Source organism: Myxine glutinosa, chromosome 7, assembly GCF_964187855.1.
Source record: "Myxine glutinosa chromosome 7, kmMyxGlut1.1, whole genome shotgun sequence".
Classification (NCBI taxonomy): Eukaryota; Metazoa; Chordata; class Myxini; order Myxiniformes; family Myxinidae; genus Myxine; species Myxine glutinosa.
The window spans coordinates 18,340,446-18,362,326 of record NC_136267.1 but is presented as its reverse complement, the minus strand read 5'-3'; the positions used below and the strand labels follow the sequence as shown (position 1 = coordinate 18,362,326).

Here is a 21,881-nt window from a genome sequence, read left to right as displayed (position 1 = left end):
ATCGGGACTGGGCCCTGGGGTTTGAATACCAGCTTGCTGCAGGGCATCGGGACTGGGCCCTGCGGTTTGAATACCAGCTTGCTGCAGGGTATCAGGACTGGGCCCCGGGGTTTGAATACCAGCTTGCTGCAGGGTATCAGGACTGGGCCCCGGGGTTTGAATACGAGCTTGCTGCAGGGTATCAGGACTGGACCCCAGGGTTTGAATACTAGCTTGCTGCAGGGTATCAGGACTGGGCCCCGGGGATTGAATACTAGCTTGCTGCAGGGCATCGGGACTGGGCCCTGGGGTTCGAATACGAGTTTGCTGTAGGGTATCGGGACTGGGCCCCGGGGATTGAATACCAGCTTGCTGCAAGGTATCAGGACTGGGTCCCGGTGTTTGAATACTACCTTGCTGCAGGGTATCAGGACTGGGCCCCGGGGATCGAATACGAGTTTGCTGCAGGGTATCAGGACTGGGCCCCGGGATTTGAATACTAGCTTGCTGCAGGGAATCAGGACTGGGCCCCAGGATTAAAATACGGGTTTGCTGCAGGGTATCGGGACTGGGCCCCGGGGATTGAATACTAGTTTGATGCAGGGCATCAGGACTGGGCCCTGAGGTTCGAATACTAGCTTGCTGCAGGGAATCAGGACTGGGCCCCGTGATTAAAATACGGGTTTGCTGCAGGGTATCAGGACTGGGCCCCGGGGATCGAATACGAGTTTGCTGCAGGGTATCAGGACTGGGCCCCGGGATTTGAATACTAGCTTGCTGCAGGGAATCAGGACTGGGCCCCGGGATTAAAATACGGGTTTGCTGCAGGGTATCGGGACTGGGCCCCGGGGATTGAATACTAGTTTGATGCAGGGCATCAGGACTGGGCCCTGGGGTTCGAATACTAGCTTGCTGCAGGGAATCAGGACTGGGCCCCGTGATTAAAATACGGGTTTGCTGCAGGGTATCAGGACTGGGCCCCGGGGATCGAATACGAGTTTGATGCAGGGCATTAGGACTGGGCCCTGGGGTTCGAATACTAGCTTGCTGCAGGGAATCAGGACTGGGCCCCGGGATTAAAATACGGGTTTGCTGCAGGGTATCGGGACTGGGCCCCGGGGATTGAATACTAGTTTGATGCAGGGCATTAGGACTGGGCCCTGGGGTTCGAATACTAGTTTGCTACTTGCTACAGTGTATCAGGATTCGGTCCCGGGGTTTGAATATTGGCTTGCTACAGGGCATCGGGACCGGGCACCGGGGTATGATTACGAGCTTGCTGGAAGGCATCACTTTAACAACTTGATGTACGGAGCCGACCTTGGGCATTTGCCAGTTGCTGTACTGGCAAATGAGTTAAATAAACTACCATTGGTCTACTGGAGCTCAAGCTAAATTCCATTACCTCCCTTTGTAACCTTGACCATGTTCTGGAAGGACACGAGGGTGTGGGCCAGAAATCTTTCTGGAACCAAGGTCGTTCACAATTTCATTCAATCTTTCTGCCACCATGGGTCAGGGACCCAGAGAAACTGAAACATGTTGCATCTAACTGGACCTTTGTCCTATAAAATAAATATTTCCACCCTGGATCATATAAACAATACTAAATAGTGATCTCCCTCATCGTTGTATTGCCAATTAGACTCTGTGGAGAACATACTTCCACCACGCTGAACAGTTTGGTTGCGTATCCCACTGGGAGGCTACATCTGGATTCGGACCTGAACCAAAATCGTATCAGCTTGTTCTTGTCACATATCCACCAAGTTTTGTCCAATCCATCCACAACTTTTGTGATATCCTGTTCACAAACCTTTGGTGGTGGAGTTAACAATGACGGAATTATATCGTTGGAGTAGCAAGATGGTGGCCAGTGTTCCTGACTGCAAAACAGGCAAAAGGTTTGCCTTAAGAACCACATTCATGAAGGCAAGAAAAGTTGAAATCCATTGATAAGAGGGAACGTCGTACAAAGTCTCTCTGGTAGCGTATCACAATATAGATTAACTGAACGACATCCAAATCTGCAGAAACACCATCACAAGGAGATCACTTGGATTGCAACGACCACCATCCTGTGCTAATCCTGTCCCTTCTACCACCTCATCTTGGGTCTGACAAGGCCCTTTCTCCATCCATTTGGTCAGTTCTTGTGTTCATTTGCATTATCCGAGAGATTTTAGGTGGCATGGCCTTTTCTAGATGGCATTCTATTGCAAGTTGTCCAAAGGCAGTGGTTCTCAACTCACGGCTCAAACAGCGAAATAGGTGTGGCTCCACCTGACATTCAAAAGGAGGAATGCTCGGATTGTATTTTATACTGCCCCTTTAATGCATTCTGACCGATATAGCTGCAATGTTAGTAAAGTATTCATTGGGAAACGCAAATTAATTTCAAAATTTGCACATTTTGCAAATGTAATTCATCTTGATGGATATTTGGCAGTGCTCTCATTGATGAGTTGCGATGCAGTCGTACCCATCTACACATCCACAAGGAGGGCCTGGTTGTATCTTTGCTAAGTGTAGATGTACCGCTGATGCAGATTATTCCCTCCCTAGATATCATTTGAGAGCCAGATGGGTTTTTTTTATTGATCTGACAGTGGAGGAGCCAATTGCTTTATGTCGAATCAAAAAGCTTCACCACCAAACCGTCACAGACAATTTTTTGGTTTCCATGACACCGATAACAAATAAACTACACTTCTTCGAACCCAACTGCTCCTGGACTCCTACAAGTGGTATCATTTACTGTCGGTGCGCAGCTGTGCAGGATAACCTGTGCCCCCAACAAATGATGTAGTGCCCTGTGCCCCCCAAATTAGTAAATTGCTCAGGATGCAGGAGATATCTCGCCTTCCTCTTTGTGAAAGACACCGTGGAGTTTAACGTCTACCAACTCTAGCCGAATGCCTCAACTCTGTGTTTGCCTCAAAATCTTGTGTCCTTAACCCATCTCTCTCTGTTCCCACCCTTCCCAGTCGAACCAAACTGCTCCTGGACTCTGTGTCCTTCTCTCCTGACAAGGTGGAGGAGTTTTTGTCTAACCTCGACTCTGATTCTGCAACTGGACCAGACGGCATCAGCCCAGGGGTCCTAAAATCCTGCTCTGCTGCTCTATCTCACCCTCTCTGTCCTTTTCACCCTCTCTTTTGCTCAAGGTCATCTGCCAGCATTCTGGAAATCAGCAAACATTACCGCTTTACACAAAAAAGGTGCAAAAACAGATCCTTGCAACTACAGACCAATCAGCCTGCTCCCAATTATCAGCAAAGTCATGGAATCCATCATTGCTTCGGATATGAAATCTTTCCTCTTCTCCAACGGCTTGATCTCTGATCATCAATTTGGTTTCAGACCAGGTCACTCTACTCTGGACATGCTGTTTCTGCTGTCTCAACAATGGATGGAGGTCCTCAATGCCAAACAGGAAATCAGAGCTGTCTCCCTCGACATATCACGTGCCTTCGATACGGTCTGGCACCCAGCTCTGCTCACCAAACTCTCCTCCTATGGTATCCATGGAAATCTCCATGCATGGCTTGCGGACTTCCTCTCTGGTCGTAGTCAACGTGTGGCCCTGAATGGATTTCTCTCAACTCCCCTTCCTGTTCAGGCTGGAGTTCCCCAAGGCAGTGTTCTGGGCCCTGTGCTTTTTCTGGTCTTTATCAATGATCTCTCCGACTCTCTGGAAAATCCTCTCTATCTCTTTGCTGATGACTCCACTCTCTGCCGCTCCATTCCTCTTCCCTCAGATCGGCAGGCTGCAGCCTCCTCACTCTCTGAAGACTTGGACAAAATCACAGACTGGTCAAACAAGTGGAACATGTCTTTCAATCCTCACAAATCTCACACTCTTACTATGTCTCTCCGAAAAGATCGACTGGACAACCCTCCCATCTACTTTCTCAACAATCCTCTCCAAGAAGTTCTGTCGCTCAAGCTTTTGGGTCTCACTATCTGCCATGATCTTTCTTGGGAAACCCACATTTCCAAGCTGGCCTCCAAAGCCAGTCGCCGACTGGGCATCCTCCGTCGTGCGAAGTCCTTCCTCGGCACACCTGAGCTCCTCACCACATACAAGGCTTTCATCCGCAGCTCAATGGAATACGGTTCTCCCCTATGGGCTGGTGCTCCTGCCTCACACCTAGCTCGGCTTCACGCTGTCGAAACCAAAGCTTTCAGAATTATTGGAATCTCCCGCGATGAAGCTATCTCTGAGGGCCTTTCACTCACTCACCGCAGGCAGGTAGGTGGTCTTTCTGTCTTCTACCGACTCCTCTCCGGCCTTGCACCCCCAGCTCTCTCTGTGCTCTGTCCCCCAAATATTCCTACAGGTCGCACAAGATCTGCCAGCAACCCTCTGATGGTTAAACTGCCGAAATCTCGGCTCTCTGCTCACCTTCACTCTTTCATTCCTCTTTTCTCCCGCCTCTGGAACAAACTCCCTCACTCCCTTCAATCCCACTCGTCCCTCCAGGTCTTTAAAACAGCTGTTCACCACCATCTCTTATCTTCCCCCATCCAAAACCTTGATCTTTTCTACCCCCGCTAATTCACCCGATCCACCTTGTTTGAAATTCCAACTTCTTTCCTGGAAGTCCTGGCAGTGTCCATATGTTTTATACCTCTCCCACCCCCCCCCCCCCCTTCCCATGCCCCCCCCAATGCCCTCTCCCTCTCACAGATCTCTCGATGTCTCCATGTCTCTCGGTCCCTGCTCTCAAATGTTGTGTTTGTGTCCTTCCTCCTCTCTCCCCATCTTGTCTACCGCTCCCGATGTTATATGTTTTATGTGTCGGTTTGTCTTTCTGTGTGATTAATGTTCGCTCTTTCATGAGCCTCGATCTTGTATACAAAAAAAACAAACAAACTAATACCAGTAGACTGGACACCCAGGGAGGGTGTACGCACAAACACAGATGCATCACCATGCCTGCAAAACACCAGGACGAGAGTTTACAACTGAGCTGGGATTCTAACCCAAGGTAGCCAACTCCAAGACAGTGTACATACCTCTCGGGCCCAGCTATCCTCTCAGCACTCCTGGCTGCAGAAGAACCATAACACAAAAAAAGCTTGTAGGGATGCATTTTATAACATCAAATATACATCCTTAAAGAGACAAAGGATTGTACAAAATCAATACCTATGGCATGTTGCATAAAGGGGAAGAGGGAGGGGAAAGAAATGTGCAAAATGAGGAAACCAAAAAGAAAAGAAAAGTACGCAAGAATAAAGTTGATCGCGCAAATCGAGCAACTGAAGAAGCAAAAGCAAAGGTGGAATCAAAGAACTTAACAACGATATGGCTCATGAATCACATGCTAAAAAAAGGAGAGATTAAAAAAAAAAATCAACATCAGCCCAAACAAATCTCTGAATTTGCAAATCGAATCCGCAAACTCCTACGGCCCTGCTTAGCAACGTTATCCTTTTGCTTACAGTATTCCTCATGAGTCAGAAGCACACTTTTTCGTCTCCACCTGCATCCACTCCCTAGATACACCCAACACCAATCACTTGCCTTCCGGATCATAAATCAGCATCTTGATAAAAAATATGAATCTGCACATTCGCCGAACTAAGATAAGTGCTAAAACAAAGACTCGGACCACGGTGGCACCGATGCCAACTGACTGGCCGTGTGGTGTCGTGTGGCTTGCTGGGCCATGGAGTGAAAATGTTTATCATGATTGTTTCACTCAGGAAGTCCAAATTCCAATGCACCACAACATCATGGTGTTTAACAAGTAGGCGAGCAGGTGTGTGCTTTTAGCAGATCCGTTAACTAGCCACAAGTACAAATAGCTTTGTGGATTCGGTGACTGTTTCCTTGTCCGGCCTTTTTGAACACTGGAGACGAGGTGAAGCACACCTTTTATTCGCTTGGCCACTGGACAAGCACCGTATGCGGAGAAAGGGCAAAGTTACAATCACAATAGTGAATGAAACACCGCAACAATCCTCTCCAACGAAGCACCTCAAGTCGTAGCGGACAACCACACTGGGTCAATAACAAAGTGCCAGGAGAGGCTGTGACGAGCACTTTGATCAGAACACGAGGATCTTGTCTCGTGACACAAGATCGACGTCATCATCGAGGGTCAACAGCACCTGGGGGTGAAGGAGGAAGAGTAGAATCATTGTGAGGTCTTGCCTGTCGGTCATTGGGTGAGATGGTGGGAAAGTGAGGAAGGGAAAACGCGATGGATTGGGAATACCAAGGACAGATGTGACAACAATCATGGAGGTTGAACAAATAGCGATGGATCATGTTTGGTGGTGAAGTGTGTTGGCGACGCACTCAAAGATCGTTATAAATTAGTCAATCAATTAATCTTGCAGGAAGCAGGTTTCTGGATTTCCCATTCATCAAATCTGGATTTTTATCAATGGTGGGTACAATCACAATTCTTGAAAACTTAATAGATTGGGTAACATATGTAGATCATGACAATGTGCAAAATTTTGAGTTACTCCAATGATATTCATACTTCGGAAAAATTCATCAAATTATCAGTAATAAGCCATGTGTGTTTATTATTGTAAATGAACAGCTTTTATAAATGAACGTGAAAAAAACTGCAACTACTGAAGTAAATAACAAGAACGGTGTCATTTTATAGCATCTGTCAATACTTTGCGTGTCCGTCCTTTGCCTTCTTGAGTGCCGTCACTCTTTTACCCATGCTTCCTGTATACGACTGAAGTACTCACAGGAATATTATGCCAAATTCCCCATAGTACATTCCTCTGTTCTGTAAGGTTATTTGGGTTCCTCTTTTTCTTCTCTGTTTCCAGGTAAACCAATATGGCCTTGATGGGACTCATGTGCAGACTCGCGGGTGGCCATTTTAACACCTGGAGCACACCAGCTGAACCGTGCTCTCCAAATACTGTTTTACTATGTTGTTGGAAGTCTGGCTTGGAATCCTAGGATCCTGAGTTCAAATCCTGGTCGATCGTTGAATTAACGCCAGGGGGGTTGACTCAGCCTGTCATCCTTCCGAGGTCGGCAAATTGAGTACCAGCTTGCTGGGATGAATATGCCGGTGTGTGCCCCGTGTTGGAATAGGTATCACTGCATGTCGTAAGAGGTGACTAAAGGGTTGGCGTCAGGAAGGGCATCCGGCCATAAAAACATTGCCTCAAAAATGGAACCATGATTATTGTCATGGGGCCCAAAAGGCTAACCCCTGCTCTAGCAGGGAAAATGGCCTTAAAAAGGGAATTTAAAAAATGTTGTTGGAAGTGTGCTTTGGATCAATATCTTGTTACAAAATGAGTCCCCTTCCGATGAAACAATTTCTACTAGGAACTGCTTGGTGCTGCAGTATCTGCTTGTACTTCTCTGCTTGGTGCTGCAGTATCTGCTTGTATTTCTCTGCTTGGTGCTGCAGTATCTGCTTGTATTTCTCTGCTTGGTGCTGCAGTATCTGCTTGTACTTCTCTGCTTGGTGCTGCAGTATCTGCTTGTATTTCTCTGCTTGGTGCTGCAATATCTGCTTGTACTTCTCTGCTTGGTGTTGCAGTATCTGCTTGTACTTCTCTGCTTGGTGCTGCAGTATCTGCTTGTACTTATCTGCTTGGTGCTGCAGTATCTTCTTGTACTTATCTGCTTGGTGCTGCAGTATCTGCTTATACATCTGTGCTTGGTGCTGCAGTATCTGTTTGTACTTCTCCTCTGTTCGTGTCCCATTGGTTTTAATACATTTTCCAACACCTAAAGCTGAGATACAAGCCGAGACAGCCACGTGTTTAACTGGCTGCAAACATAGTGTGTCGCAACGTTCAAGGTCTTCGATATACAAACTGGCATCTCTTAGATTCAAAAAGTTTTTCATCAGACCAGAATACCCGATTCCATTGTTCAGTCGCCCAATCTTGGTGCTGCCTTGCAAATGTCAATCTTTCCACCTTATTCTGTGGCCTCACCAGTCGTTTCTTTGCTGCAACTCTGCCGTGGAGACTTGCTGCAATCAACCCACTCTGCACAGTGCTGAATTAGATGTTGATGCTCGGGCCTGCCCTCATTTCATTTGTCAGCTGCTGACTTGATTTTCTTCTATTGCGCAAACTGAGCAATTTCAAGTGCTTGTCTTGCCTTTGAGAGGTTCTTCTGGGACTTCCTGGGCCTTCGACTGAGCCAGTTTATTTCAAGCGTTGCAAAGTGTACCTCAGACCATTGTAGGAGATCTAATAATTTACTATTATTTGCACGTTAACAAGAATTCACAAACTGTTTCCTGCATATTGACCTTTCCTGCATATTGCTATCTGCCTGTATTGCACACTTATAACTTCCCACAATGTTTAATGTATAATATCACCACAAAAGTGAAAATAACCCAAACTTTTGCACAGTACTGTATTCTCAACCTGTTTGGAGAAATCCGATCATGAATGTCACCAGAAGTCAAGCACGACTAGATGGAACTTGTTACGCAGTGTTGAGTTAACTACTTCTTGATATTTGCACAACTCATACAATACACGCAAGACAATTCCACGAGCCCTGCGGAGGAGATGTAATGGATATTATCTCAATGGGGAAACAAACGAGGAGCAACAAACTCGGGCAATAATTTACTAAATACTGTATCTGTAATGGGTGAATGGAAGATAAGGTTTGAGAACTCTAATTCATATACAGGGTGAATCAAAAGTAGCGCTCGCACCCGATTTCTGTTTTTTCGGCTGTCAGATTCTTTCTGGGATGTCATGTTGTTAATAATTGTCTTGCAGATCATTAATTTTCTTAGTTTATTTATTTTTGTTTTGCAGGTTATTGCTGGGAGTTTGGAAAGTTACTGAATTTGCACCAAATTGAACCATGAATTACCTTTCAATGAATCAAAGCATTGCGGCCGTGAAACATTACTACAAATGTAATGAACAACCAACGATGGCGGCACGCCGTTTGGCAGAGGAATTCGATGTTAACCCACCCCAGGGAAGAAACATACGATTGATTGTCGAGAAATTTGAAGCAACAGGGTCGGTAGCCACTGCAAAGTCCGGTCGTCCGAAAACGGCAACGAATGTAGCTAAGGCTGAAGAAGCCATCAGGAGACTGAAACAAAGTCTGCAAAAGTCAATTCGCCATTTATTTGCAGAGTTGGAAGTGAGCCAATCAAGTGTTATCCGTATCCTTCACCAGAAAAAATGGAAACCTTACATTCCACGCTTACTGCATGCCCTTCATGATGGAGATGACGACCACCATCTTCAATTTTGCGAAGAGTTCTTAGCTAAACTTGACGAAGAGGACACAATGCTAGACAACATCTGGTGGTCAGATGAGGCATGTTTTAAGCTAAATGGCACAATTAACAGACACAATTGTGTCTACTGGGCTGCGGAGAACCGAAGAGTGACAGTTGAGAAGGAGGTAAATTTACCTGGCATGACAGTTTGGACAGCCATATCTCCATTAGGGATAATTGGACCCTTTTTCTTTGAGTTCCGTAATAATTTTCCCCCGAATAAATAGTTAGATAAACATGTCATTCACTTATTTCTACCTTCTTGTACACTGTAATACAAATGGCAAACATCATATATATAAACAGAAATCGGGCGCTACTTTTGACTCACCCTGTATTTATTCAATCTGCAAATATGGCAGACTTTTCAATCCCAACTTCTCCACCTCCCATATACACCACATCTATCCCCCATCCCTACATCCCAAACTTTTTTCCTTCTCTCCTGACTCCCCCACCCTTTTTCCTTTTCCTAGCATTCCACCTTCTCTATTTTACCCTGACCCCACACCCATATATACAATAATTTAATGGTCCATTTTACACTCCAAATAATCTACCGCCAAATTCTCTCACATCGTCACTGCCATCGAGTTCCACCCGTATGTCACTACTCTTAAATCCACAATCAACCTCAACCAAGCTGTCAGCAGTGCTGGATAATGATGTTTAGAGAAATCTGATCATGAACGTCACCAGAAATCGGACATGACTTGATGGAGCTAGATAACTCCATAATATGTTTAATCAGCGCAGCGGGTGAGGTGTGTACCATGAATGAGAGGAACATGGCGATGGAAGACAAGAAGTGCCATATATCGTGGTGATCGAAGAACTGGAGCAAGATGCAAGGCTTGTTTCTCTCGCGCGATTGTGCGGCGGTCTTCTGCACACAGCATTCGCCGCACAATGTACAGATTTCCACTTGCGATTGATCATGGGTAAAGCAATCCGAAAAATTTTACAATTTCATTATCACAAAGCCGCTGAAAAATATCTGAATGACTGGAGCGGTCACAATCAAAGAGAAATCGAACGATTGGATGCAGTACAGGATAATTCCATTTTTGTACAAACAATCAAAACAATGCATTGCTGTGCTGGGACAAGAGACCACAGTAACTACATATAATGTACACACACTCCGTTTCTGTCTTTCCTTGGTACTGTGGAACTTCTCTAAAAAATGTGCTACAAATGCACCAGAAGCTTGCCAAGATGTGTCGGAGTGAAACGAACGTACATAATGGGAACGATTTCTCTGCATATTCACAACCTTGCTCTACACAAGCCATTTCTTACAGTTGGTGGTGTCTTTCTTCATTATCCATCCATTTCTTTGTTCCTTTATCTCTCCACTTCAGGATCATACTCCAGACTCCTGGCATGCCTTACCTCCCAGCTCGTCAGGCCCTGGAAGAAGAAGTAGAGAGCCGCCCCCCATGCGACCGTGGCCAAGATGATGAAGAGCATTGGCACTAGGAGTATCCTTTCCCCACTTCGAATCTGTGCCACGACACCACCGAGCACACATGAAACTAGCCATGGCAATTTATGAGTGAAAACAGCCATCTCATGACGCATTGGTGGGTTCGCACCCATAATTACCTTCATGATGATGTAGAATGCAGAGTAAAGCAAAAGATTAGACATGAATATTCCCAACAGGTAACTATCGAAATCTCTTGGCCTGATCAGCAACCCTGCAATGGCACTGCGGTGAGAAAGACAAATTAAACAAGGTGTGGTTCCTAAAATGATGAATTTAAACTCCAACAACCAGCAGATCCGATTCAGGTTCATAAGCCTGACCCCTAACACCCCCCCCCCCCCATATGCTTCTGACAATATTGGTTTTAAAAAGAGAGAATTAAAATAAATAAAACAGCTGCTAAAGGGCCATTTCAGTAATATGTCCACAAGAGTTGGTCCATATTCTACTAATGTCATTGCAATTCATGTGAAGGTACACTGGTGTCTCCTAATGCCTTTGTCCTGCATGTAATGCATTAGAAATCTCATCGGCTATGCACAGCAGCAGGAATCTGCTTCCTTTTATTTCCAGCATGTAATACATGTAGAAACTCCTCCAAAAGCGTCAGTCAATGGAGAGATGGGGTGAAAGAGAAAAGTTTACTCACTATGACCAATTAAAGATGTTTCCAATCACCAGCAGAATAAATCGGTCCTATAACAAACAACGGCAACAGCAATGACAAAGTTATCCTCGGAGAAACCTCAAAACCATATACTTATCAAAAAAGTGAAATCACATTCACGATCTCTTTGATTGCTAAACCAGAGCTTGAAACGATGAAAACTTTAGTCAATCTCAGAGGGCACCGGTTCATTTGCACCTCAGACTATATCAGTGGTAAATGACTCGTCCGAATGCAATCCCATGTTGTTCGGTTAGTCCTAACTGGGACAAGGTGCTCTGTAATACAAGGTTAGTTCTCAAGCGCACATGCGCGGCTGAGATGGTGCGTGAGGGTGCACAGTACCATGTAGAGCGGTCTGGTGCAGCGGCGGATGCAGTCGTTGTAGAAGTGAACCGCAATGTATTTAAAAATTGCTATGCCTGGGAGATGAGAATGGAGAGGTCAAAGTTTAGGGTTTCTAGAAAAAGCAATCGGGAATTAACTGCATTTTCCTTCATCCTCATCACCGATACCATAATCATCAATCCATGCAGGTCAAATAATAAAGGGAAGACAGCATCGTGCGAAAGACAACATGGAGGAGGAGCGGATTCAATGAAGTGACAGATTTTGGAAATCAAACCATGAACTACTTATTTCCCACAAACCAAATACAAACAATTCATCAGTGAAACATAATACAACGAGAGAGTTCACAGAACAGTTTACCCCACGCCGTCTTCAGAAACGAGGACATGGGCATGAGCGGAAAATTTCATTGGTCATAACATAAAATGCCGTAATATTTTGTCCAAACACTGCTAAACGGAAGATTTTTTTTAATTGCTGAAAACATTGTTCTACAATGTTCAAGTATATAATTCAATCAAAATAAAACAAGGATTTAACAAGTAAATGAAAAAACATGTTTTAGGGCGACACACTTTTATTTTTATTTTTTAAAAGTTTTAAACCTATTTTTCTATTTTCTATTTTTTTTACAAAGATTTATTTTAAAAAATAAATTTTGATAGATGAAAATGTACCAGAAAAGAGGATCGTGGGCCAAATTTCAGCTCTCTAGGACGTATGGGACCGAGAAAACGAACGGCTCAAAGATTTGAAACGGGACAAACAAAGTTCAGATGAAGTTAAATAAAAGTGTGTAATAATAACAAGACCAAAAGTCTAACAGCGGCGTAGCCGGGTTTGTAAAATATTATAAACCACAAACACACATGATTGTCTTTTTAAACAGTCGCTAATGCTGTTTATAACATTAAACAAAGAAATTTGGAGGAATCCAGACATCCATGAGGTAAGTTTTACTTACAGAACTGAAGGAAGATCTACTGTAATCTAGATTATACCACACAAGGGTTGGGTACGTACCGTTTTGTTGGAAGAGACGTGACGCCGATGCTTTCGATATTTGATGGTCATTTTAACAATCGGTTTGTTTGTGTTTCACAATTAATGAAAAACGTAAAGGTAGAGGATGGCGATTGTGATATACGACAGGTTTGACGATATGTTCAGCATAAACAGCATATAAATCAAAATGGCGGTGTGTGGAGAGTCAGCTGCCGTATCGCCGTAATGACATCAGATGTAATCACATCACCCTGTCATGTGACCAGATCCTCAGCTCTGATTGGTATATGTTTGAGGGGACATACATACACACACACATACATACATACATACATACATACATACATACATACATACATACATATAGTTATGTCTGGGAGTAAAGCAATATCTAGAGCCAGATAGATCTGTGTAGGTAGGTATTCGACTGTCGCGATAGGGAATCTACCTGTAATAAGTTCTGTTTCGGCGGTTTGTCGGGTTAAGATGTCTACCTGTGGAGATACCAGGATGTTCGAGTGTTAGATAGAGTAGGGATTTAAAGATAACGCCCCTGTGTGTCAAACCTGGTCATCAAACCTTTGTCCCTTATGGCAATGCACACCTGTAGACACTTAGTTAGGCCCTTTAGTGTACGCATTAATTAAATTCCCTTCCCTAACAAGACTTTGGAAGAAAACAGGCAAGAGGCCAGTTCAGGGCACCGCCGCATGGACCGCAGCCAGCTACACCTCCGCTAGGCCTCGAGTAGCACGCGCTATGACCACGCTACACGCCACGTGCTATGACCACGCTCCAGGCCTGTGGAGGGCACTGATTGGGTGGCGTGCCGAGGCTGACGTCACCACCGCAAGGTTATAAAAAGGGTGCACCGAACTCTATGCGCAGTCCTAGCCCGAGTTCGCTGGCTTGCTTCTGGGAGTTCTCTTGAGTTGAGTGGAGTTCGCTTGCTTCTTGCACATTCCTTTGTCTCTCTGGCACGTCCAACTCTTGGGAGAGCTGACTGGGACTTGGTACACCGATCGTGTGTGGAGATCGACCTTGTGTGGAGTCGCTAGCCTGCATTGGACGCGTGGTGCTTGGAGCGAGGCCTGGTGGTGTTTGGAGCGAGGCCTGGTGGTGCTCGGAGGCGGACGGAGAGGGCCGCGTGGGACGTCGACGGACACAAGACTACGGACGAGATAAGGCTGCACCCACACCCTACATTTCCCAATTACATGACGAACGTGTTCTTTTATTAATTCTTCCCTCGTCTCGTTTATGAAGTGAGTTGTGGGGACGTCCCAATTTAGGATTATCATTTATTTACCATCGCGTTTTATTGTATCGGGTCCGTAATAAACGTGTTTCTTTTGTACATTTTACCCCGGATTCCCGTTTGAGTTAATTCCCTGCAGGATCTAAGCTGCCGTCGGTTCACCAGAAGGTAAGCGCTTTTACCGCAGCTTTCCACTTCCCTTCCTCCTCCCGCGTTTCATAAGTAAAATCCGTGTTCGGTCGTCGCCTCCAAGTAAAGCCGTTTTCGGTCCATCCGGGAGCCCTGGTATTAACCAAAGGGTCCGCGTGACAATATATATATATATGAACCAAAAGCGTCACAGAGGAGAATATATATATATATATATATATATATATATATATATATATAAAGGAGGAGTGTCTGTGTGTGTGTGTGTGTGTGTGTGTGTGTGTGTGTGTGTGTGTGTGTGTGTGTGTGTGTGTGTGTGTGTGTGTGTGTGTGTATGTGTGTCTGTCTGGATGTCCGCTTATAACTCAAGAACTACACATCGGAGAAAAGTTTTAGACACAGATTCGGAATCAGCATAAAATCCTGGTGGTTATAGGCTACGTTTTATTTTAATATCAATGGTTTAAAAAAACCGCGCCACCTGCAATTCCATGGTGGTTTGTGGCGGCGCTAGACGTTCGGGGTGTATTGCAATGGTTTGTCGGGTTTGGCTGTGGGTCCAGAATAGCTCCCATTTCCTCATGTTCTTCCACTTTTATTTTGATTCTTCTATTACAACGCCTTCCTTATGTACCTTATATCCCCCCGACGAGGCCTCTACATAATTTCATGCGGCAGAATTTCATACATTTTGAGTGAAAGAAGTGAGACGAAGTTATAGGAGGAAGAAGAGGCGCGACGACTGTGGAGGGCCTCGATCGTGAGTGGAAATGGCGGGAATTACGTTTGTATCGCAAAGTAAAGGATCTGCATTCATTTCTGAACTTGCATTGGTGGATTGTTATACATATGCATTATTTTTCATAAAAAACTTTATGTTGAACTTGAAGGCTCCAAGCACGGACTATATATATAGCCCTCATTGAGGTAAAAATAAAAGTACAAATCCTGCTATCGCTTGCCAAGCTAGCCGTTCCCCCCCCTCCTCCTCCTCCCTCCTCCTCTTCTCCCCTCCCCCCCTCTTCTCCCCTCCCCCCTCTTCTCCCCTCCCCGCCCTCTCCTCCCCTCCCCACCCTCTCCTCCCTCTCCTCCCCTCCCCACCCTCTCCTCCCCTCCCCCCCGTTCCCCTCCCCTGCCCCCCCGTACCCCTCCCCCCCCGTTCCCCTCCCCTCCCCTTCCTCCTCCCCCCCTTCCACCGCCCGGCAATGCCGGGTACTTCCCATGGCCAGCTGTACGTGGGCTGCTCGAGGGTTGGAAAACCAAGCAATCTTTATGTCTTGGCACCAAGTAAGAAAACCAGAAATGTTGTATACCAAGAGGTTTTGAGAAATTGAAAATTGACAAAACGTCATGTAGGAAATGTAGTGATATTGCTGTAAAATATACATGTTCTTTTCATCATATATTTGTATTATTCTTATTCAACCCGGGCGAAGCCCCCCCTCCCCCATCCCCCTCCCCCTCCAGTCCCCCATCCCCCTCACCCCCTCCCACTCCCCTCACCCCTCCCCCTCCCTCCCCCCTCCCCTCCCCCTCCCCCTCCCCCTCCACTCCCCCTCCACTCCCCCTCCCCCTCCACTCCCCCCTCCACTCCCCCCTCCCCTCCCCCTCCACTCCCCCCTCACCTCCCCCTCCACCTCCCCTCCGCGCCCCCTCCCCCTCCCCTCCCCCCTCACCTCCCCTCCCCCCTCACCTCCCCCCTCCCCCTCCTCCTCCCCCCCTCCACCCCTCCCCCTCCCCCCTCCTCCTCCCCCTCCCTCCTCTCCTCTCCTCCTCCCCCTCCCTCCTCTTCTCCCCTCCCCCCCTCTTCTCCCCTCCCCACCCTCTCCTCCCCTCCCCCCCCGTTCCCCTCCCCTCCCCTTCCTCCTCCCCTCCCTTCCCCCGCCCGGCAATGCCGGGTACTTCCCATGGCCAGCTGTACGTGGGCTGCTCGAGGGTTGGAAAACCAGGCAATCTTTATGTCTTGGCATGAAGTAAGAAAACCAGAAATGTTGTATACCAAAAGGTTTTGAGAAATTGAAAATTGACAAAACGTCATGTAGGAAATGTACTGTGATATTGCTCTAAAATATAAATGTTCTTTTCATCATATATTTGTCTTATTCTTATTCAACCCGGGCGAAGCCGGGTACTTCAGCTAGTGTGTGTGTGTGTGTGTGTGTGTGTGTGTGTGTGTGTGTGTGTGTGTGTGTGTGTGTGTGTGTGTGTGTGTGTGTGTGTGTGTATATATATATACAACAACAACACAACAACATGCATTTTAAAAGGCCATTTTCCCTGCTAGAGCGGGGGTTAGCCTTGCGGTCCCCATGACAATCTTCTCCATTTTGCCCTATTTTCTGCATCTCTCCTTGTTAACCCCCTTGCCCGCATTTCTTCTTCCACCATCTTTAGCCAAGTCTTTCTCGGTCTTCCCCGTCTTCTACTTCCTTCTACATTCATTTCCATCACTCTTCTCAACCAGTCACTTTCATACTTCCTCAACACATGACCAAACCATCTCAACCTGTGCCTCTTCACAGCATCAATCACAGGCTCTATTCCCATCATCTTTCGCAATTCATCATTTGTCTTCCTCTCTCTCAACGATACTCCGCACATCCGTCGAACCATTCGCATTTCCACCCTTTCCAACCTTCGTTGCTGCTCTACGTTCATTACCAATGTCTCGCTCCCATAAATCATAACACATCTCACACATGCAGCATACACCTTTCCCTTCAGCTTCAACGACACTCCCCTCATCATCAGCACGCCACTCAATTCCCGAAACTTCTTCCATGCACATCTCACTCGAGCAACTGTTGCCGAGTCTGATCCACCTTCTCCATTCAGCATGTCTCCGAGGTAGCAAAATGTTTTCACACCTTCCAGCTTCACACCATCTCCAAGATCCAACTCAACATTTCCTCCATCTGCAGCTCCCTCTGTGCACACCTTACATTTGAATGTAGCTGCCACACTGGTTAATGACCCTCTCAGACCACTACATTTTTGATGAACCCACTCAGCGCACATTGTACACTGAATGGAGTTCACTCCGACACCCTTCCTACACACAGCACAGGGCCACTTCCCAGTTCTTTCCACCTCACCACATGCTTTACCACTTGCCATCACCTTCGTCTTTCCGATATTCACCTTCAGACCTTTTGTCTCCATACATTCCTTCCACGTGTTCATCTTTTTCTTCAGTCCATCCATACTTTCCGCAATCAACACCAGATCATCTGCATACAACAACTCCCACGGTAAACCCTCCTTTACGTTCTGAGCCAGCACCTCCATCACAGCTACAAATAGTAGTGGACTTAGTACCGACCCCTGATGCACTCCCACCTTCACCTCAAACTCACCACTGTTCCCGTCCTTCGTCCTTACAGCTGTGCGCGCTCTTTTGTACATTGCCATCACTACTCTGATCAACCATTCCTCCACTCCTAACTTCCTCAATGCCCATGTCAATACTTTGCGTGGAACCCGATCGAATGCTTTCTCCAGATCAACAAACCCAAGAAACAACTTCTTCCTCTTCTCCATGTACTTCTCCTGCAACTGCCTCACAATGAAAAGCGCGTCTGTCATTCCTCTTCCTGGCAGAAATCCAAACTGCATTTCGTCGATCTTCACCTTCTTCCTTATCCTCCTCTCCAACACCCTTTCCGATACCTTCATTCCATGCTCCAATAACTTTATCGCTCGGTACGAGCCACACTCCAGAGGGTCACCTTTCCCCTTGTATAGAGGGACGAGGGTACTCAGTTCCCAATCCACTGGAATGCGGCCTTCTTTCACCACCAGATTACAGATTTCTGTCATTCTCTTCACACCCCAACTTCCTGCTGCCTTCAACATATCTCCCACAACTCCCGTCGGCCCTCCCGCTTTTCTACCCTTCATTGCTTTTATCGCTTTCTCAACTTCCTTCTCAGTTATCTTCTCTGCCGGTCCTAAAACTGGGTTACTCTCTATGTTGCCATCCCATTCATTCTCTGTACTCAACAGCATTTCCATATATCTTTTCCATCTTCCTTTAATTCCATCTGGGTCGACAACGATTTGTCCCACTTCATCCTTCAAGCAGCTCACCCCCATCACATCACACCTCTCTTTCGCTATCTGCTTTGCAATCCTGAATACCGCTCTCTGACCCTCTTCCGAATCCAAGCGTTCTCCGAACATTTTCCTACATGCCTCCTGCGCCTTTGCTACCTCTTTCTTTGCAGCCTTCCTGGCTGCCTTATAACTTTCATGCTCTGCTGTTTCTGCTCCCGTACCCTTCGCCTTCTGCCACTCCTTGAACTTCTTCCTCTTCTCCTCAATCCTCTTTCCAACTTCATCATCCCACCACCATGTTTCCGAGTGCCTCGGTGGTCCTTTTGTCCATCCACATACCTCACCAACGGCTCCCAACAGACTAGCTTTCATTGACATCCAACCACTTTCAAGCTCAACCACATCATCCTCGACCCTACTCAGCCTCTCTTTTAATGCCTCCCTTACTGTCACCTCTTTCAACCTCCACACCTTCATTCTCGGTTGGTACTTCACCCGCCGAGCTCTCCTCGCACCTTTCACCCTTACGTCGCAGACAACCAAGTGGTGCTGTGAAACAGCCTCCTCCCCCGGGATCACCTTTGTGTCTCGGAGGTGCCCCCTATCTCGCCTACGCACCATCAGGTAGTCAACGGTTGTCGTCGACCCACCTGACGTGTATGTAACAAGCTTATTATCCTCTTTCTGGAACTGAGTATTACAAATCAACAAATCAGCTCCATCAGCAAACTCCAAAATCCTTTCACCTTCTCCATTTCTCACACCATATCCGTAACCCCCATGAACTCCGTCAAAACCATCCATACTCCTTCCCACATGTCCATTTAGGTCTCCTCCTACCACAACAACTTCCTCATCTTTCACGTTTTCCATCAGCTTCTCTATCGCACACCAGAACTTGTCCTTCTCTTCATCGCTCCGACCAACCTGCGGAGCATATCCCAAGATGACGTTCACCAAGAGCTTTCCAATCATCATTTTCACCATCATCAACCTATCACTCACTCTAGTCACACTCACCACACTGTCTACAAACTCCTCAGAAAACAGGACACCAACACCATTCACGCCCTCCAGGCACCCTTGCCACACAAACTTGTATTTGTGTCCCTGCCTACCCTTCACCATTCTCACACCACTTCCCTTCCATCTCGTCTCTTGCACACAACATATGTCCACTCTTCTTCTGACCAATACTTCCACCACTTCTCCTGATCTCCCTGTCATTGTCCCTACATTCCATGTCCCAAACCTCAGAAACCGATCTCCACTTCGGGCTGTACCCTGCCCACATGTAGTTGTAATTGTCATGGTTCTCTTTTTGAGGCAATGTTTTTTTTTATGGCCGGATGCCCTTCCTGACGCCAACCCTCTTAGTCGCCTCCTACGACACGCAGGGATACGGCGTACCTATTCTTATCCAGGGTACACTTATCCAGGGCAACAGCAACTTACCACTGTATTCTTCATTGGGATGTGGCTGCTGTTGGGAAAAATGTCAACCAACCATCATCCTCATGCTCAGGTGAAACTGTGCCCTCCTGTTAAGTTACCACCAATGTTGGCAATTGTAACAACTGCAAGACGTTTCAACAGTGAACTCAGCATTACTGATACGTAATTGTTGGGGGGGGGGGGGGGGGGTTGATTATTACTGATGTGATGACAAAGAGTCATTTATTTATTTATTTATTTATATATATAATATATATATATATATATATATATATATATATATATATATATATATATATAATATATATATATATATATATATATATATATATATATATACGTAGTGTGTTCAAAAGTATCCGACCTTTATTTTTCGTGCGCAAAAAAAAGAAGCTAGGGAGGCGTTGATTGGTGCACGTATGTAGGCGATCCTAATGCACACGCATGAATTTTTTCCCACCTGCAGAAGCTGTCATTCGACGGCAGACCGCCGATGAGTGAGGACATGTAAGTGAGCGCCGTCGGATTTTCGTTTTTGACAAAATGACGGAAAAACTTTAACAACGCTACTGCATCAAATTTTGTGTTTTTTGGCCTCGGGGATGTTGGATGCTTCCATTGTGATGACTGCAACTTGGTTTCTGGGTCGTACCCATAAACCCAGGACTCATCGCCAGTGATCACTGTGTTGAGGAAGCTGGGATCGCTGTTCACAGTCTCCAGCATGTCCTGTGCGATCTCCAAACGGAGTTGCTTCTGCTCAATCGTTAGCAGCTTTGGTACGAACTTCGCTGAGATTCTCCTGAAGCCCAAATCCTCCTTCATAATGGAATGAACGGTGTTGAATCTTGCGGATCGTTTCCACTTGGGAATCGCCAAGCTTTACACAAAATTTGATGCAGTAGCGTTGTTCAAGTTTTTCCGTCATTTTGTCAAAAAACGAAAATCCGACGGCGCTCACTTACATGTCCTCACTCATCGGCCGTCTGCCGTCGAATGACAGCTTCTGCAGGTGGGAAAAAATTCACGCGTGTGCATTAGGATCGCCTACATACGTACACCAATCAACGCCTCCCTAGCTTCTTTTTTTTTACGCACGAAAAATAAAAGTCGGATACTTTTTGAACACAGTAGTATATATATATATATATATATATATATATATATATATATATATATATATATATATATATATATTATATATATATATATATATATATATATATATATATATACAGTGGAACCTCGACTTACGAGTGCCCCAACTTACGAGTTTTTCGAGATACGAGCCGTCACTCTGGCAGTTTATTGCTTTGAGATGCGAGCCGAGATCCGAGTTACGAGCTTTCGCCACCCGGTCACGTGGTTATCTTGCCGTGCACGTACAGTATCTCTGTCGTAGTATAGCGCTGCATTTTAGTTTTCGCATTTCGGTTATTTTGAGTTTCCGCTGCCAGGTGGGCTCCGGTCACGTGGTTATCTTGACGTGCACGTACAGTATCTCTGTCGTATAGCGCTAATGATATATAACGCCGCCGATAATGATATGATAATTTATGATAATAATCTATGCAGCACGACGTGGTCCTCACGTCACACAACCACAAGGCGCCTTTGCCGGCGCAAAACGGCTCTCTCAGGGTCAAACTCGGTATCGTTTTGAGCGCACGGTTCAGACCTTCAAGAAAAAGTTTATTTTGTAAAAATCGAGCCACGCGTTCAAAAGATATGACCGGTTTTGTTCGCCGGCACGTCGGCGCTCGAATCGAATCGAGTTAAAACGAACACTGCCGTTGTCGGGTCCGTCTGAGACAACCACCGGGCCTAGAACGCTGGGACCGGTCTCGTTGGATAGGCCTGGATCAGATCTCGAAACGCTGGAAGCTGCACCTCTCTGTGATAATCTTGTGGACCATGACAAGAGATCGTGCGACACGTGGTTATCATGCCGTGCAAGTACAGTATCTCTGCCGTCAACTTGTTCAGAGTGCCGGCGATAGCTCGCCTTCTCTTTGTGGAAAACACGGTGAGATCCTTAACATCCAACAACTAATGGGACGCAAACGGGGCGCCCAGTTTAGCGGTACACCCATTGATGAATCACCCTGCCTGTGATTCACCCATGACAGGTTATAGCTGGGTCGGGATTCAAACCCAGGCTGGACAGTTTAGACTTTAGAGTCAAGTGTGCGT

General features: G+C 46.2%; 1 protein-coding gene across 3 annotated transcripts in view; it reads right to left on the bottom strand.

Annotated features, from left to right (window-relative positions):
* Positions 1-5,059: 5,059 nt before the first annotated feature.
* The window catches only part of LOC137431020 (SID1 transmembrane family member 2), a 69,566-nt gene continuing 52,744 nt past the window's right edge, over positions 5,060-21,881 (bottom strand). For all 3 annotated transcript variants that reach the window (XM_078781324.1, XM_078781323.1, XM_068121877.2), the window contains 6 exons: positions 11,759-11,835; positions 11,396-11,442; positions 10,863-10,968; positions 10,650-10,760; positions 10,027-10,140; positions 5,060-6,102 (listed from right to left, as the gene is read on the bottom strand). In XM_078781324.1, the coding sequence (XP_078637450.1) occupies positions 6,040-6,102; positions 10,027-10,140; positions 10,650-10,760; positions 10,863-10,968; positions 11,396-11,442; positions 11,759-11,835 (518 nt within the window). In that variant the 3' untranslated portion in view covers positions 5,060-6,039. The remainder of the gene's footprint in view (positions 6,103-10,026; positions 10,141-10,649; positions 10,761-10,862; positions 10,969-11,395; positions 11,443-11,758; positions 11,836-21,881) is intronic.